We start from the raw sequence: 19281 nt of genomic DNA, 5'->3' as shown, positions 1-19281 counted from the left end.
GAAATTAGTTACTTTACAGCACTGGCTATATACATCAATATAATTTTTTTGTACTAGGCTGTAAACACCTTTTTTTCTACTGTAAAGTTGGCCATATTAAGAGGGGGGTCAATAGAAAGTTGCTATATTATGGAGCCAGGCTTAGCAGAATTTCATTGAATTGCAGTTTCAGTTACTTCTCTATTAGCTCCACAAGGGAGAGCGGGATGTTGCCGCTTGGTTTAAAGTTGATTTTGTTCATATACACAGTATGAAATCCAAATGAATATCAATTAGGTGCTTCAACTGATGCTTATGTTTCTGTTTGGGATGTTCTGTTCCTGGTTTTAACCTTGATGAACTTTCCCATTATATACTGTTAGCAAACAGTTTCATAAATTTTATTCACTAGCCGCTCTTGGCTTAACTAATAGCACCGTGTGTATTGAAATGAAATCATTGTCATTCTTTTCAGCACAAACACACCTTCTTTCTATGTAAATTTGGCTCATTATAGATTACTTCTTATTCACAAGACTCAGCGCTATTTTCCAGTGCAATTAATGTTATGCTGGTGGTGCCTGTGGAAAGTGGACGCTGAGCTCCTTCATTCAGAAGAGGTGTTTGTGTGTGTTTTCTAGTGATCGTGACAGCAGTCATTCTTCAAATGATGGAGGAGAATGGCCAGTGAAGGACATCATTCACATTATTCTCCAAAAATGTGGTCAAGTGTTCTGGCTAGCTGCCAAATATGCAGGCTAACAATAACTAATAATTCGGCTAGTTTTTACATGCACAACAATGCGGATCTTTACAACTAAATTGTATTTATCTGGAGGTTTTTTTCTGAACCAACATAATCATTTTCCACACTGTGAAAAACTATTCACTTAAAAAAGAGAGTAAACTTGTTGCCTTATAATTATTAAGTAAACAAGCTGTGCATAATTATAAAAGTAAAGGTACAGTAAGTCAATGGGTTTACTGACTTTTTCAGAGGAAAATCAGCTTGTTGCTTTTAAGGCAACGGGTTTACTGACTTTTTTTGAGTAAAGTAACTAATAATTTTACAGTGCACTGTAAAACCCAACAGTCCGGTTTATCAAATAAAATGAGTGCAGTTAACTCAAGATTTACTGAAAGTTATGTCTACTCATTTGAAAAAAGTTTTGAACTCAGTGTTGAAGGTAGTGGGTTATAAATACCTTATTACTTCAACATAAATGTAGTACGTTCACAGTTGCAATCGGTTTCCTCAAACGGTTTGAGTTGCCATAACTTATTGGGTTTTACAGCACTCAGTTTCTTTAAGTTGTTTTTATTTATCAGGTATTATTGTGCTTAAATTGCTTCGTTTAATGAAATGGATTAAGTTCACAGTACTCATTAGGATTCGTTTTTGAACTTATATGGTTTGTTGCAATCGGTTTCCTCAAACGGTTTGAGTTACCTTAACTATTTGGCTATTTGAGCTTTATATAGTTTGCAATGCATTCCTTAATTTTTTTAATGATATGTTTGTTTAATTTGTTGTTGTTGTTTCAGCGCACATGTAAAATTTACAAGATTTTACCTGAACTTTTTATATAACTGTAACAAGCTGGAAATTACAGCTTAGTCAAAGACAAAAATGGGATTTAAGATATAATAAACCAATGAAAGTATGGCTTTAAATGTATTTAGATTTTATTTGTTTATTTTTTGTACATTTCTGTGTATTTTAATGTGTCTTTGTTTGTTTGTTTGTTTGTTTGTTTGTTTGTTTGTTTGTTTGTTTGTTTGTTTGTTTGATACAAATTATGCAATTTTTATGGTTTACAGGCACTAAAATTAGTTCAGTTTAACAGTAGTTTACATAAAATCCCGTCAAATATAATTAGAACAAAAATCATTTGATAAAAATATTAGACAACTCTAAAACTAAGCATCAGCCTGAAATACTGATTATTTGACATTTTAACTCTATTGTTTGCCATTCTTCTTTCAACCCCTATGTTTTACTAATTAGTATAATAAAATTTATTATTTTATATAATAAAATTTATTATTTGTTTTGTTTTATTTTATTTTATTTTATTTTATTTTATTTTGTTTTATTTTGTTTTGTTTTATTTTGTTTTGTTTTGTTTTATTTTATTTTATTTTATTTTATTATGCAAGAGATACACAAATTACATGGGATCACATACAAATGGAAGAAAAAGGCAAGGGACAGAACAGATGAAAAAAATTGTCAGGTTCTGGGAGGTGTGTGTGTGTTTGCATGCGTGTGTTTGTGTAAATATTGTTATATCAATTATTATAGGTCACAAATATCAATAAATGAACCAAATATATAGATGTATAAATAAAACTGAAATAAATCAATCAGTGGTAATGAGTCACAACAATGTTAGTAATGTGATGATAGCAATAATGACAGTAAAAAAGGACAACAGTAATAATAACAACAACAACAACAACAATAATAAAATACTAATTACAACAAGCACTACACCAATACAGCAATTACTAATGCTACTACTACTGCTGCTGCTACTACATACAACTACTACTACCACAACAACTACTACCACCACAATGACTACTACTACTAAAACTACTTAATTTACAATATAATAAAATTTCGAATAAGTTAGTAATTTCCTTTTCACATAAATATATCTGTTAGACTGAATGAAGATGGAACATTATTTCACCCCATACTGTGACAATTTTATTTTCACAAAATCATTTGAAACTTCAAAGCCGACAACTGGCATTTAATATTCCTTCTAAATAATTTAAAATAATGTTTGTAAATTTAATTTGACACCAAAATAGGACGTCTCATCTTTGACCCAGCTTTAAATGTAATTTCGTAAGAACATTTGTTTGAATATTTTATGCTGGCTCGTTTTTTTAGTTATCAGTGTTTTCTTAGTGACAATAAATAAGTCATGTATTCACTGCAGTCCTAGTTTCCTAGTTGTTTCTTCATCGTTGTTTCCAGGATACAAGTATTATTGAACATCTTCTTCAGTCAGTTTCCATTCACCACACTTTTCTGCCTTTCCTCTTTTGGTCCTGTGTCTCCTGCAGAACCCAGACATCGTGCTGGTCCACTACTTGAATGTGCCAGCTATTGAGGATTGTGGGAAGCCATGCGGGCCCATCCTGTGCTCCATCAATACGGACAAGAAAGAATGGGCCAAATGGACGAAGGAGGAGCTAATTGGCCAGCTGAAACCCATGTGTGAGTGTCCAATCACATGCCATTATCTTGTCTTTTCTCATGCACATTGTCCAGTTTGTGAACAAAAAAGTACACTAGCCTATTTTTATCAGGATGTTTTGACCTACAAAATACATTTGGAAAGTCTCAAATTCTGATCGAGTATGCATTTATTTCATGATCATAATAATAATAATAATAATAATAATAATAATAATAATAATAATAATAATAATAATTGTTATTATATATTATAATATATTGTAAGAATAATAATAACGTGTTATTTATATTAATATACAGTTAAATCAGAATTATTAAACCCCTTTTTTTCTTTTTTCTTTTAATATTTCCCAAAGGACGTTTAACAGAGCAATGACATTTTCACAGTATGTCTTATAATATATTTTCTTCTGAAGAAAGTATTAATTGTTTTATTTTGACTAGAATAAAGGCAGTTTAAAAATTTTTTAAAACCATTTTAAGGTCAAAATAATTAGCCCCTTGAAGGATTTTTTTCCCGATAGTTTACAGAACAAACCATCATTATACAATAGCTTGCCTTGAACCAATTATTTAAATGTCACTTTAATAATTCTGACTATAAATAGTTTAAATAGTTTTTTTTAAGTTTTTGTTCAAATATTTCACAAGTGATATTTAACAGAACAAAGGAATGTTCACAATATAGGCTATTTATTTTTTTTCTTCTGGAAAAAGACTTAATTCTTTTAGTTTGATTGGGATTTGTTTTGAAAAATAAAATAATTGTTTTGTATAAATCTTTTTAGTATTTTTTCCCACAATTATTATTATTTTATTTTTTTGTTCTTTTTGTAGAATGTTTTTTCTGTTTTTGTTCTGAATTTTATCATCATTATTGTTTGGGGTATCACATTACAAATAACGTGAGTCACATAATAATATTACTTTTCTAAGTAATGAGTAAAGTACCGCATTACTTTTAAAAAATAAGTAATAATATTTGTTACTTTTCAAAAAATGTAACGTGAGTACCTTTTTAGTTTAGTTAATTAATTTTTTAAAAATAGATTACTTAATAAAAATGAAGTCACGTTGAATCCCGCACACAATGAGAGAATGCAGGACCAGGCAGAACGGAAGACCACTTAGCCTTACATTTCTGCGATAGAAAAATTCTCTTTATTTTGAACACATGGAAGAAAAGGAAAAGAGGATGATCTGAATGGACACTGATTTTACTTTTTAATAAGACAAAAAAAAGTACAAAAGTTGCAAACACATTACTTTAAAGTGTCATTATTCTATATATACGGCATGTAGAGCTCTTGGGTCAGGAAGTTCTCCTACATTAATTATCCTACATTAAAAAAAATAAAAAAATTTTAAGGTAAATAAAAGTTATAATTGTTAATAGCCTCAGCCATGTCAGAAAAAGTAATGCAAAAGTAATGCAATGCATTACTTACTATAAAAAGTAAATAAGTATTGCAACTAATTACTTATTGGGGGAGTAACTCAATATTGTAATGCATTACTTCCTAAACTAACTTTCTCCAACACTGAATATTATCAGTGTTAAAAACTGATGTGTTGTAAAATTATCAGTTTAACTGGGATTTATGATTTAGTTTGTAAACTTCTGACAACATTTTTATTTTTTAATTATTTAATTAATTTATTTATTTTTTCATTTGTTTATTTATTTATTTATTTATTATTTATTTATTTATTTATTTTGAGTTTAACAGGGCACCAATATTTTTTTTTACTCAAAAATAATTAGGAAAGCAATATTGGTGAAGTAGCCCTGATTTTAAATCACAAAAAAATATTTTGCTCAGTCATTTTCTGCAGAAAAATGTAAAAATATAAAAAATTAAATTAAAGTATAATGTTCTATACTAGACGTATCAGTTTAACTTCGGTATGACTGATGCAATACTGTTGCCGTTTTCGTGAAATTTCATGAAAAGTCTATTTCTCCCTCTTCAGCCTGCTTTGGTTTTCTATTTTAACCGCCTTCCATCCAACCCGCCGCACCTTGTGCCCTTTGCTCATAGCAGGCCAAACCTCCATGTGGAAGCCTTGACATGATTATTACCTCCTCTCGTCTGTGCGTGTCCACTCCAGGCGCCTGCCTGTCCCAGGGTCAGTGGAGCCTCTCGTCTGCGTCTCGCTGTCCAGAGTGATGAAGCACATTGGTTTCCAGTCAGTCAGTAGAGGAGAGCAGTGATGTATTGATTGATGCCAGTGAGTGGGTGAAAGAGTGTCTGAAATCCCTTCACACGTCCAGCACTTTGTTATATGCTTGCGCTGTGTTTATGTTTTCATCGACGGCAGATCACGGAATTGACCCGAGGAAACTTATCTAATGAGGATTAGACATATGGCAATATTCAATAATATGTCATGATAAAGAACATGCACGATATTGAAATCCTGGACACTTCAAAATACCATGAATTATTATTTATTATTTGAACTTTTAAAGTGCTTGTTAAGAATATTCACAGTGTACTTGCTCCAAATGTTTGTAGACTTAATTGGTTATGTTAATATCGTTTTTGCATGTTAATCTGGCCTACTCCACAGTGAAATATTGATTGAAAATTCTGTGACTAGTTATATGGCTATTGCATGTTTAGCACTGTGCTATAAAGCTCCCTAAACTGCACTCACAGTGAAAAGCTTTTATTAATTTCTTAGGTAATGACTAGTAACATATTAAAACCATACACTGAAATAAATGAATTATTGAATTTACACATTTTTTGTGTGTGTGGTTGCAGTTAATATGGCCTGAATTTAAACAAACAAAAATTTTTTAGTAATGTTCAACTTAATTTGTTTGTTTAAATTCAGCACATATAAATTCTTTGCAACAACTTACCTTTGAAAAAAGTAGTAAATTTAATGAATCATTTATTCAGTGTAGTCGTAATTCTTTTATTAAATGTAGTTAATACCTAATACATTTAAGTTGTATTTTAAAACTAATAACAACTTTAATAAATCTGACTTTTTCCTCAATGATTATGTCTACATGGACATCAGAAATTTAATTATTTGCCTTAATCTGAATAAGACAATAGTATGATTAAGGTGTTTACATGAGTTGCTTTTTCAGTGTTTCTTTCATGATACCGTTTTACATGTTATAGCACATAATTCGATTAACGTCATAGTTTGATTGCTGTGTTTACATGTCTGTACTGCACTTCAACAATGCGACTAAAATCGGAAAACTCCAAATGTCTTAATTCGATTTCTGTTTAGTTTGATTATGAGCTTAATCAGATTAAATTAATCAAAAATTGCTTGTTACATGGGAGAGTCTTGATCAGAGTATTATCTTAATCATATTAAAATCAGATTATTGGTGTCCATGTAAACATACTCTGTGTTGTTTTCGAACCATTAACTAACGTTTACTAATGAGACCTTATTGTAAAATTTAAAAACTTTTGCAATTTAGTTGAGTCGAAACATTTGTTTACTATGTGTGTATAAAATAAAGCAATACACTTAGTATGTTTGTGTTATTATACACTCTAAGAAATGCTTTATTTAACCCCAAATTGGGTAAAGTAATATTGACTAAATTTAATCCTTTAATTTAAATTTAAAAATTAACCCAGTAGTTTGTTTAGTTCGTATTACACCCAGAATTGGGTAGAAATAACCCAGCATTTTTACACTGTACCCGTTAAAACTAATTAGTTATAATATTATATACCATGATTTAAATTTCAGCAACTAATCATAACATTTGATACCACTATAGCCTAAAGGCTGATTTATACTTCTGCAACAAGCACACACGTATGCTCCGCTGCAGCCTATGCGTTGTTGGATAGCCCTTGCCATGGCCTTAAGAGTCGCTGATACGCACCTCTCAAAAAATGTAACAACATGTTGCATAGCACAATGCATAGCACAATGCATAGCACAATGCATAGCACAAGCTCTGTGATTGGTCGGCTTGGTAGCTGTGACAAGTGTGGCTGAAAGACCCACCCCCTCGCTGACAAAGTCCAGAGTTTGCCCTCTATGTGAGTTCATTTGTCTTATTTTTGACTGCTGAGAAGAAGGCTTTAAGACAAATTTCATTTTTAAATTGAATTGAAATTCAAATTAAATTATTCAAATGGCCAAATTCTGACTGAGCAAAGTTGAATGAGCTGCCTATAGACCGTTACAGTTTTTTGTTCAAAACAAGTTTTAACAGATTGCTTATTGTTTTGTTTTTTGTTTTTTTATAAAGTATTTTTTCATATTTCTTTATTTGTTAATGCTTAACTTATAATATTATTCATAAAACTAATAACTTACAGTTTAAATGCACATTTTAAAACATATACTTTGTAGTAAAATAGTATTGTGAGCATGTAACAAAATAGTAGGAAATATTTTTGGTACATCAAAAATTATGGTTCGACAGCATCCGACAAGCTATTTCATCAAAGATTAGTGCTTAAAATATCACTAAAATGCAGCATTTAAACCTCATAATTGAATAGAAAATGAGTCAGATAACTGCAAAAAAATAAGAAAAAAAGAACCACCCCTTCCAATATGCTGGCTATGGGCCTGATGAGCATGTAGAAAATAAAAGACAATGACGGTGCGCATATATAATCATGTTTACGGAGAGTCTTGTGAGGACACGTCTCTGTATGTGATGCCTGGCATTGATCATTGGAACTAGGACAGGGCTGTCAAGGTAATGAATATATGAAGTCGGATCCCTCGCATCAGCACTTTTAGACACTGGATGTCAGCGAGGGGAATACAGACGAGCTCAGCTGACATTGTAATCGCTGCTGTGTGTTACGATCCCCTTAAGAGCTCTGGTGGCAATCACTTAAGAGCTCCCTTTCACATTGACTTTAAGACACGTGCTGTAAACTAATGCGTTCATTACACTCCATAGCTGATCCGCATCCAAAGCATTTGCCGTAATGCATGCGAGTCATTAACGCTGCAAATGGTGTGGAGGGTGGCAAAGGTGCGAGATGTCCAAGGGGGTGGTTGCGTTGAGACTGGACTAATAGGCCTCGAGACGAAATTCACCCTCATAATCTTCAAACAACCGTCCCCTTGTTTGAGCCGATCTGAAGAGCGACAGTACCACCTTGTGGCGGAGATGTAGACGTGCAGCCTGTTGACAGTCAGAGAGATTCATTGTGAACTATATTAGCCATGCATTATTCATGGATGCATTATACATCAGCTCTACAAACCCAGTGCGTTCCCTTGAGTGACCCATATCATACACAAACAGCTTGCATTCATTAATGGGACGAGGTGTGTTTTGCGCGGTCGGGACTGAATACGTGCTTTCCTCAACTGGCAGATCTTCTGAGAAAAAAAAAAAGTTTGATGAGAAGTTTCTGTGTGTCTCTGCTTTAAACATTTCCAACGCATTTGCGTCAGATGCCATAGAAACGCATCAGGGTTAAGGTTGCGTCATCACCTGCTTTGCACGATATGAGCAATGTTTCATCACAGTGGTGTGAAATATAGATTAGTTATTTTTGCACTGAAGTTGTATTATGCAGGATGATTTTGAAGTTTTGTACGAAGCCTTTGAGTTGTATTTTAATTCATCATCAAAGCTTTGACATTTCTTGTTATCTGCAATTCTACCTTATAGTTTTTTAAGGGACATTTGATGAAATCTTGAGTAGTTTTGACTACATGTGTTGTATTTAAGGTACTATATGTAGAATGCACCATAGCAAAGCTCTTTTTTATTGGTTTAATATACTGTAACCTACTGATAACTAGGCATTGGCCGGTATGTTATGATAAATATAACTTCTCTAAAATCTGTTCTTTTTAATGTCGGGGTTAAAAAATAAATAAATAAATAAATTTTCCACTTTGAACACAATCTATTTTATTTTGAGAAACATTTTAAATTGTTTGGAGCAGTAAACATGTCATGCTAAATAATTCAAATAAATCATTGACTTTTGCTGTCTTCATTAGTTTCAAAAACACTGATTTCTTTACAATTTAAAACACTATCTTTGGATCTTTTCTGTTGTATATACTGTTGTTCTAAAAAAACAAAAAAAATCATAAATTATTTGTATTATTTATTGTTATTATTATTATTATTATTTTATTATTATTTATTTATTTATTTATTTATTATTTTTTAGATGTTTCATCAGCTTAATTGGCGTTAACCTGGGGTAAATTCAGTTGATTAGACATGATTTAAAAAGGCATACACCTGTCTATAAGGTCCCAGAGTTGACAGTGCATGTCAAAGCACAAACCAACCATGAAGACAAAGGAATTGTCTGTAGACCTTCGAGACAGGATTGTCTTGAGGCACAAAGCTGGGGAGGATTACAGAAAATTTTCTGCTGCTCTGAAAGTTCCAGTGAGCACAGTGGCCTCCATCATCCGTAAATGGAAGATGTTTGGAACCACCAGGACTCTTCCTAGAGCTGGCCGGTCATCTAAGCTGAGTTATCAGGGGAGAAGGGGCCTTAGTTGGGGAGGTGATCAATAACCAGATAGTCACTCTGTCTGACAACCATCTGTGCAGCAATCCACCAATTAGGCCTGTATGGTAGAATGGCCAGACAGAAGCCACTTTCTGCCTGGAATTTGCCAAAAGGCATCTGGAGGAGTCAGACACCATAAGAAACAAAATTCTCTGGTCTGATGAGACTAAAATTGAACTTTTTGCAGTGAATGCCAGGTTTTACATTTGGAGAAAACCAGGCACCGCTCATCACCAGGCTAAAACCATCCCTACAGTGACACATTGTGATGGCAGCATCATGCTGTGGGAGTGTTTTTCAGCTGCAGGAACAGGAAGACTAGTCAGGATAGAGGGAAAGATGAATGCAGCAATGTACAGAGACATCCTGAATGAAAACCTGCTTTAGAGTGCTCTTGACCCCAGACTGGGTTGACGGTTCATCTTCCAGTAGGACAATGACCCAAAGCACACCACCAAAATATCAATGGAGTGGCATCACAACAACTCGTGAATGTCCTTAAGTGGCCCAGCCAGAGCCCAGACCGAAATCCTATTGAACACTTCTGGAGAGATCTGAAAATGGCTGTACACCGTCACTTCCCATACAACCTGATAGTGCTTGAGAGGTACTGCAAAGAGGAATGGGCCAAAACTCCCAAAGACAGGTGTCCCAAGCTTGTGGCGTCATCTTCAAAAAGCCTTGAGGCTATAATTGTTGCCAAATGTGCATCAACAAAGTATTGAGCAAAGGCTGTGAATACTTATGTACATGTGATTTTTCAGGTTTTTTATTTTTATTAAAATTGAAAAAAAAAATTTAAAAATCTTTTTTCACATTATCATTATGGAGTATTGTATGTAGAGTTTGGAGGAAATCAATGAATTTAATCCATTTTGCAAAAAGGCTGTAACAAAAATATTTGGAAAAGGTGAAGTGATATGAATACATTCCGGATGCACTGTACCTTGAAACCGGTTATTGTTACATGCCTGCTAATAACGAAAATCAAGTTGTAATATTTGATTTGTTTTGTTTTTTTAAGGTCACAGGCAGTTGTATAAGCATTTTACTTCATATTATACAGTGTAAGACTGTTTAAAATTTACATTTGTAATTATAAAAATTTCTATAGAGCTGTATACAATACAATTGGTGTCAAAGCAGTTTTAAAGAGATAAAAACTAATGAAAAAAGTATACTAAACTTTTAGTAACAGTGTGAAATAAGCAGTAAGAAGATTCACAAAAGGCAGCTGTTCTGTTCAATGTTGATTCTGTCCAGTTCAAAAGGGATGTCAGTGTTGAAGGAAGTGATTGAGCTGTAAGGCAGCTCTACAATCAATAACTAGCAAGCCAAAAGCCACCGTGGCATGACACCCAAGCTCCTTCAGATGACAGAAATGGAGAAATGAAAAACCTTTGGTAAAGCCATGCTCAAGCAAGGGACCAGTTCTGCTCTGGCCAAGCCAAAGAAGAAAGCAGAGCTGCAGTCTTATCAGTGGCTTTAAGCATGATGGGCTTCGTTCCTGATAGAGCTGCAGGTCCCGGTCAGTCTAGCTGTACAGTATACTAGCTGTAGGTACATTTGCTGAGTGATTAGCAGTGTTGTGATCATCCTGAGTACAAATCTACTGCCTGGTCTGTATACGGTCCAGATATACATATGTGCAATTCAGATAAAGGAGAGATTGATAGACTAACAAAAGCATTGATGCTATTATTGCTTATATAGATTGGCTGTTTTGAGAAGTGTTCCTGGTTATAATTTCTCTAATTAATGCAACAATCCCTAATGGGATTATTAACATTATGGATTATTTATTCTCACTATACAAAGTACAGCAAAATTCTAACAGTCCTCCAGGTCAGTCGCATGCACTATATCTTGCATAAGCTATGTATCCAATTTTTAAAAATCTATAAATACATGTAATCTTATCTAAGTAATAATAGCTACTTAAAAACAATACACATAAAATGGTAATCAAGACAGTGGTGTAAATTTAGCCAGTTATTGCATATTTTAAAAAGCTGTAACGTATTCCACACCCTATGAACAGTATTGGCATATAACAGTTTCTTTACACAGTAGTTGAATAATAGAATATTATAGGCCATAGCAATATAGGGAACCATCAAATGAATTTCTTATGGATGACAGTAAGGGATCACACCAAAGACTAGAACTGTAACATAAATAATTTTTAATGTTGTAGAGAAAAAAAATGCAGAACCATTTAAAATGTCAGATAACAAAACTATAGTGAAATCTTATTTAAAACTAAATTATATTATAAGATGATTGTGAAGCTAATCATTTACTATGGTGTGTAAGCCTTAAAGGGATAGTTCACCCAAAATTTAATTGTACTCCCTGTTTACCCTTAAGTAGTTCCAAAGCTTTTTGAATGCCTTTTTTCCATTGAAAAGATATTTTGTAGAATGTTAGAAACCAGTAACTAGTGCTTAATTTGAGCCAAATCCTGTTCCGGGAAATGTCAGATTTTCGTGTTTTGCATTCCGTTATTTATTTTAATTGATCCGGCATTAACCTGCATGTGTGTGAGAGAGAGAGAGAATGTAAATGAGTCTGAGTGAAAAACAGCAAGAAAAGTTGTGTGGATTGTGTGCGTGCACACAAAAAGATAGTCACTTTCGACCAATCAGCTTTCTTACGTTTATGTTCACTCTCATTGATTGGTGATTGTTTCGCATGCAGTGAGCAGCAAAAATAAATAATGTCTTGGTGGCGTACCTAAATAATGTTTGTATTTTCAAAACGGCAGAGGCAGTCAAGTACATGTTATTTTTTTATAACCACTAATAAATCTAATAATGAGAAAAGGATATCCCGAGAAGATGGAACTGCGCCCCTGGATCAGGATAGCAGGAGACAGAAGCAAAGCGAGTCAAGTCAGTCAGAAAACATGATGAAAGAGATAACTGGGGGCTCTTCTTGAAGATTAAACAGACTGAATCATTTTCGCTTGGCACATAATAGAGAACTGAATGTCAGTGTTGTTAGTAAACTGAATAGTGCTGTTTCATACGACTTGTGTTTGTAGCTACATGTTTGTTTGTTTGTTTTTATCCATGGTTGACACATATTGTTATATTGCACAAAATAATTAAAGACCGTTTTAAAATTTGATGCTTTTTTTGCTACAACCGCTTAGTAACAACATGTTCCGGGAAAACTGAAATTGTGTGGCGTATGTTGGTCATGGTATCTTTTATTTCCTGGTTTTGTTTTGGGAATTATTCATTTACACATTAAGCACTGCCAGTAATCATTGACTTCCATAGTAGAAAAACTTAAATACTATGGAAGTCAATGGTTGCTGATGTCTAACATTTTTCAAAATACCTTCCTTTGTGTTCAACAGTAAAACTAAACTCAAACAGGATTGTGGCAAGTGAAGAATGATGACAGGATTTTCAGTTTTGGGTGAACTGTCCCTTTTAGTCTCTAGATTATGTTGCTGTTGTTGAATGTCCATCATCACCCAGAAATGCATCATGTTGCACTAGTAAAGTGGATTGCAAATGTGGTTTCTTGTTGAAGTTGGCGTGTGCAGCAGAGGTCAGATGGCAGGTCACAGAAGGCATCAGTTGCTTAGTCATAGAAGTGCTCGCGAAGAGAACATGATTAATTTCTCTCTGCTGATGTAATTTAAGAGTCCAGGAACCAGCCATGCCTGAAGCCCCCTTACTGCTGCATGAGCAGATGATCAGACAGTTGTTATAAACACACACACACATATACACAGCAGGGTGTAAGATATCTGATGTGATTGATGTTTCCTGAAGATATCCTGCGATTAAGTATACAAGTTGGCTGGTGTGGTTATGTGGATATGGATGTGGCTGATGGAGAGAAGAGTCTTTGGATCTGAGTGTTCTATCAAGATGTTTCAAAGTTGACTAAAGCACTAAATATATAATAAATAAACTATTATTAAGTACTACTTTACATTTTGGTCAAAACTTTCATAGACAAAATGAAGAATAGATGTCATATAAAATAAATGTTATTAAATAATTAAAATAGAAATAGACTATAATATTTATGATAGATTTATTAATTCTTTCATTCGTTTAATATGTTTAATGAAATATATATAAATATATTACTTATTACTTACCTTCATTGTCAAATTCACTGTTTATTGTTTCATTTATTTAATATACAGCTATGAAACATTTTAAAGGAACTCTCAAATGTACTGGATTAATGAGGTATGTGATAAGATGTTTTTGTTTTTTGTTCGAATGAATGTCTGACAGGCTGGTAAAAAAAAAAAAACTAAATTATAAAGTAACTAAACTGTAAATTCAGAAAAAAAAATGTAAATTTATATATGTTGTCTTGTTTTGTTTTTGTTTTGATTTTAATGGTATCACTTTATTTTTATGATCCCTTTGGAACTATTAGTTGATTACATTGCAACTACAGTACATAGTATTAGTAGACTGTAAAGTTAGAGATAGGGTAAAAGATAGTCTAAATTGGCATTTATGCTAAGTTTCTGAATAATGTTGGTTGAGCGGGGTATGCAGATATTAAAGGTGCAGTATGTAAAATTGACACCCAGTGGTTAACCTAGGTATTGCATTTCTGGAAAAAAAAAACACAAGTGCAGGTTGCCAGATAGACCAAAAGGAGCGAGTCTAACAATGGAGTCTAAAGACTAATTTAAATCGTGTTCTAAATAGAAGCAACGGCACGTGTCAGAAGGAATATTTTCATATTAAAAGAAGTTTTTGTTCTAATCAACACCTCAAATTGATATATTAGAAATGGCTTCTATTTTCTATCAATGATCACCTTAGGTACAGCACATGTGCTTTATTCAGTGTTAAATGCTAACAATGTGTGTTTAAATGTCATTTTACATGACATTTATTGGCGTATACACATATCAGTGATTCAGCATTTTCATTTAACAATATTAAAGAGGTTTAATTAGATTATAAACCTTACCATTTCATGAGTGAGTGCATATTCTGTGCTTCTGGATGGCTGTATTTAAATTTCTGTCGTGTTTTGTTTGGTCCAAACAGCCAAATTGATTTTCACTGCAAATCTCATCACGTAGCGTGTTGTTAGGACATGGGGTTACAGTGTAACCTGCTTATCTAATGTTATGTTCGTAATATTTATATTACTTGCTGCCTAATAACCTAATGTGAAACTCTGAATATGTGTCACATTTTCGAGTCTGCTACTGTCTACCGGAGGTTGCATTTTGGTCAAGAGCTCATGCTTTGAGAGCCTTTCTGAATAAATGTATGAATGAATGAATGAATGAATGAATGAATGAATGAATGAATGAATGAAATACACAGTTTACATCAAGGCAACCCAGGATGCTGAAATGTAATTGGCTAAACTGGCATCATGCGGGTTAAAAGAACCAAAACAAAGTCACCAGGCACAAAAGGCACTTTTTCAAAGCAGAATATCTAACTTTAGCATTGTTTTCAGATAAACAAGAATATTTACTTGGCATGTTTCTTAAATATCAGCAAACATATTTCTTTTATGCTCTAGAAGAGTGAAAAACTTACATACAGCACCTTTAAGCAGAGAGTCTGTTAATACGGTATGTTAATAATGAGAATTAGCTGACATTTAGTTGCAAAATACCTTATAGTCAACTAAATGTGCACCATCAAAATGATTTGATTTTTTAATAAAGTTTTTAGTTTCATATTTGTCATATATTTTACATTATACATTTCATTTTACAAGTTGCATTTTTTTATTTGTTTAAAACCATTTTAGTCCAATTATAGTACAAAATAAGACAACTTAAATTACCTTTAATTTGAAGTCAGCTATTATATTTTCTCTACACGTTGTGCCAAGGGAATACTGTGCATAAATTTCATTCCCCAACAACATTCCGAGCAGACACAAGGAACACAAATGGGGTGGATGAGCAAAAGCCTGATAGTTTGAAGAACTGCATTAGAAACGGCAGGCTGCTACGGACTGAAGTGTAGAAGAATCCCAGCGAGCTTAAATCAGAGGATTCTTCTTCAGATCCTCGCATGCAGCCGATGTCACGGCATATCCACCAAACCAGCTTGCCCTTTCATTACATGACCTGCCTTGTGCTGCGACTCTGGTTCAGGCTCATGCTGTGAGATTGATTTGTCTGTTGGAGCATGGTCATGCTGGTGTAATGGCTTACGGAGCGCCGCTGCGATTCTCTGGCCAAGCGCAGAATGGCAGAGCTCAGCAGAGCGGAGAAAACCTGCTGTGTATGTGACAACTGTTGTGCCGGCTCCGCTTGGTGACGCAGCACTGTTTGTGAGTTCAAGCCAAACGCTTTTGTCTCTTTTATCTATTTTTGTCTCTTTGCCTCCTTTTTCCTCCCCTCGCTTTCACATGCAAGCTTGTTACACTCGCTCATGTAACAAAGCGTGCACAAGCGTATTAAGGTGTCTTGATGCTGTTTGATATTCTAAATAGCGTTCCTCTCCAGAGATCACCTTGCGTTTCTTTTCCACTTTGCCATTTTATCTTTCCAGTTGCTGTTTTGAGAATGAGTTTGGAAATTATGATGGTAGTACATGGCACAAACAGAAAAGAGATGTTGCCAGGAGTGACAACAGGAAAAAAAAAATTATCTTTTTTTTTTTTTCCTTTTTCCACACATCAAAAAAATTGACTTGTAATAGGATGAAATCTGTCCTTGAACTTCCTATGTTTCTCCTTGCGGTCAGAAAGTATACAATAAACTAACACAGGCTCATTCTGAAAGCTAAGCCCCATATACATTTCTGGAGATCGTGAATTATGTAGCTATAAGTACGTTTGGCTGCATTTTGTTTTTAAAACAAACTGTTAGAGCCATAAAGAGAACTAAGAGATTTGTAATATTTTTCCATAAGATTATATTATGTGTATTGAGATACTGTTGATAGTTATTGTTATTTTATACAGCATTTGACTTGTATATTTTGTAATCTCATGTTATGTACATGACATTTCATATGTTAACTAATGCCATACGTCATACAATATGTATGCGTAATCAACAGGGGAAAAAAATATAAGAAAGAGGGAAGGGGCTTGATGGTAGATAGTCTTTTGAGCGTTCTTTGAAACCATATTTATATTGAAGCTTGGAAAAAGTGTAATTAGTTCTTACGTTTGTTTTTTCACAAACGAAAAGTAAGCTGTTACATTGCAAGTTTGTGGTTTTATGTGTCAAATCCTTTGTGCCGAGTCCCTATGGAAATGGCGGAGAACTGGAAGGAATAGATCACCTCTGCACAAACCCTAAGGGTCGGTATAACGAAGTTGCTTTTCGGGCTTACCTTCTGACCGATTTCCTCCGAATGGACAGCTTTCTTGCTGTTACCAGTTTGTCCGGTAAGCTCGCCATGGATGTCAGTTGACGCAAAGAGGAGATGACCACGATAACGGGAGTCGAGTAAAATGAAGAACGATTCCAGAAAGTGGGTAGGGCAAAAAAATAAAATAATCGTGTAAAAAACAGGGTGAGAATGTGGTAAAACAGTAAAAATCAGGCGAGGGCTTTTTTTATGGATTCCTTTTTAAATTCGTTGGTTGGGTTTACAAAAGTAGGTGGGCGGGTCAATTGGGGATTTTTAAAAAAACTATTGGTTGGGTTTAGGGATGGAGGAGGGAGAGTCAGTTGTTCGGTCAGTCAATCAGTCAGTCAGTCTACAGCGGCCTCTGGTGGATTTATGCGAGAACAGCAGACACGAATGGCATTCGCGAGAGAAATTCGAAACCTCAAAACGCGTACACATCGGCCTCTAGTGGATTCACCCAAACAAAAACTGCAAAAAAAACTAGCTCCTGGGATGTATTTGGCGGTCTCCAGAAATGTATTTAAAGGTACATTTTCAGAATGAGCCTAGGTTGCAATAAACTGCCGCAATAAATGACTCTCTTTCTGGACACGCTTCTTTTGTTGCATTTCTTTTTCCTTTTGCCTTTTTTTCCATTGTAGTGATCGTTGTTATCCTTTTATCTCAGAGGAGAGAGGCTGAGCTTGCGGAAATGGTGATGGCGGTAGTGCCTTGTCAAAGGGCTGGGGCTTTTACTCCAGTTGAATTGAGAGGAGGAAGAATTTTTCCCTTTATTTCCTCCCACATCAGCTGAAAATTCACCCGTAACAGGCCCCAAAATGTGTCCTTGCACTTTCCATTTTCCTGTGTGAGGTCAGAAAGTAGTCCTGCAATAACTGACTCTTTTTCTGTAGAAAGAGGTTTTATATTGAGTATGGTTGGAGGTAAGGTCAGGGATGTAGTGCACTGGTGGGGTTGTGGGGGGGTTGGAAGGCTCGGCTGGTGGGCTGACGACTGTGTCTCTTTCCCTTGGCAGTTCATGGCATCAAGTGGACTTGCAGCAATGGGAACAGCAGCTCTGGCTTCTCTGTGGAGCAGCTGGTGCAGCAGATACTGGACAGCCACCAGACCAAGCCCCCTCCCAGGACTCACAACTGCCTCTGCACTGGCACTCTGGGTAAGACAGGACAGACAGAAGGGCTGGGGTGGAGATTGAGGAAGAAGGTAGCGCTTTAAAGTGCCCGTGAAATTAAAAGTTTTTTAGATGCTAGCATCAGTATGTTAGTCTTAAGGATATCTATAAGCTGGTGTGCTCCAAAAACAGAGACAAAATTGGGATTATGAAGCTATAAACGTCCATAGCTTGCAGCCTCATACTTCCTCATACTTCAGTTTCTCATTAAATATTTTGACCAATTAAATGATCTGTAGCATCTGACATGTCCCGTCCCCTTAAAGATGCTTCTCTTTTTTTTTTCATTTGATGCGCTTGAGCTCAGTCACTCTCATTGGCAGAGCTGTGATAAAACTAAATGCAAACCGCTCAATTTTAGCTCACATTTCTCCTGTTTTTTCAGTCTTTCTATGAACGATGGCAATAAACATTAAAAAACTGATCCTCCCCATACGTAACCCATACCGCCAAACCACTAGGAGATGCCCATTACTCCTAAATGTGAATCTATTCTTTGTTTCAATTTTATATAGGCATGAAAACTTTTTGGAGAAAAATATATAAAAATGTCAGGATTCCATTACATGTGCCGTCACCCCTCCTATACAATCCTCAAAACAGTAAGTTCATGTATGGTTAGCGGTGCATGACTGTCTGACGTACTCCATATTAATAAATAGATTCTGTTTCTCAAACTGATTCTGTACATGCGATTTGTAGCACAGCAAAAGTGGACACTTCAGGTTTTGGGTGCATGTTTGAGCAGACATATGCACATGATAATAATAATAATAATAAATATAGCTGCAAGCAGCAATTAACGGGGGTCAAGCAGTTTAGCAGGGTAAGGTCATATAGCAGTTAGGACGCCTGTAAGTAGTTTATTCGACAACGAAATATACGATTAGAGTGTTAAAGTTTATAGATTGAGCTAACAAATATTTGATTAAACACTCCAGAGAAGCAACTTCGATTTTTACATATTGACAAATTTTTAATGAACATTTCGAGTGACCGCTTTTATGTCAAAGTGACCAGTATAAGCAGCCCTATGATATAATGTGTACATCGAGTCATGGCACTTTAGACAAA

The 19281-nt window shown here is 34.6% G+C and overlaps 1 protein-coding gene and 1 long non-coding RNA gene across 42 annotated transcripts in view; one reads left to right on the top strand and one right to left on the bottom strand.

The window, feature by feature from the left end:
* The window catches only part of LOC141380514 (uncharacterized), a 90501-nt gene that overhangs the window by 312 nt on the left and 70908 nt on the right, over positions 1–19281 (bottom strand). The gene's annotated exons all lie outside the window — the stretch shown is intronic.
* The window catches only part of camta1a (calmodulin binding transcription activator 1a), a 641759-nt gene that overhangs the window by 555080 nt on the left and 67398 nt on the right, over positions 1–19281 (top strand). For 24 of the 41 annotated variants that reach the window (XM_087307400.1, XM_087307393.1, XM_087307376.1 and 21 more), the window contains 2 exons: positions 3061–3214; positions 18052–18192. In XM_087307400.1, the coding sequence (XP_087163526.1) occupies positions 3211–3214; positions 18052–18192 (145 nt within the window). In that variant the 5' untranslated portion in view covers positions 3061–3210. The remainder of the gene's footprint in view (positions 1–3060; positions 3215–18051; positions 18193–19281) is intronic. The other 17 variants (XR_015523743.1, XM_087307401.1, XM_087307395.1 and 14 more) reach the window with 1 other exon arrangement.

This window comes from Danio rerio, chromosome 23 (assembly GCF_052040795.2).
Source record: "Danio rerio strain M-AB ecotype USA chromosome 23, GRCz13ab, whole genome shotgun sequence".
NCBI lineage: Eukaryota > Metazoa > Chordata > Actinopteri > Cypriniformes > Danionidae > Danio > Danio rerio.
This window is presented reverse-complemented; position numbering and strand designations above follow the sequence as displayed.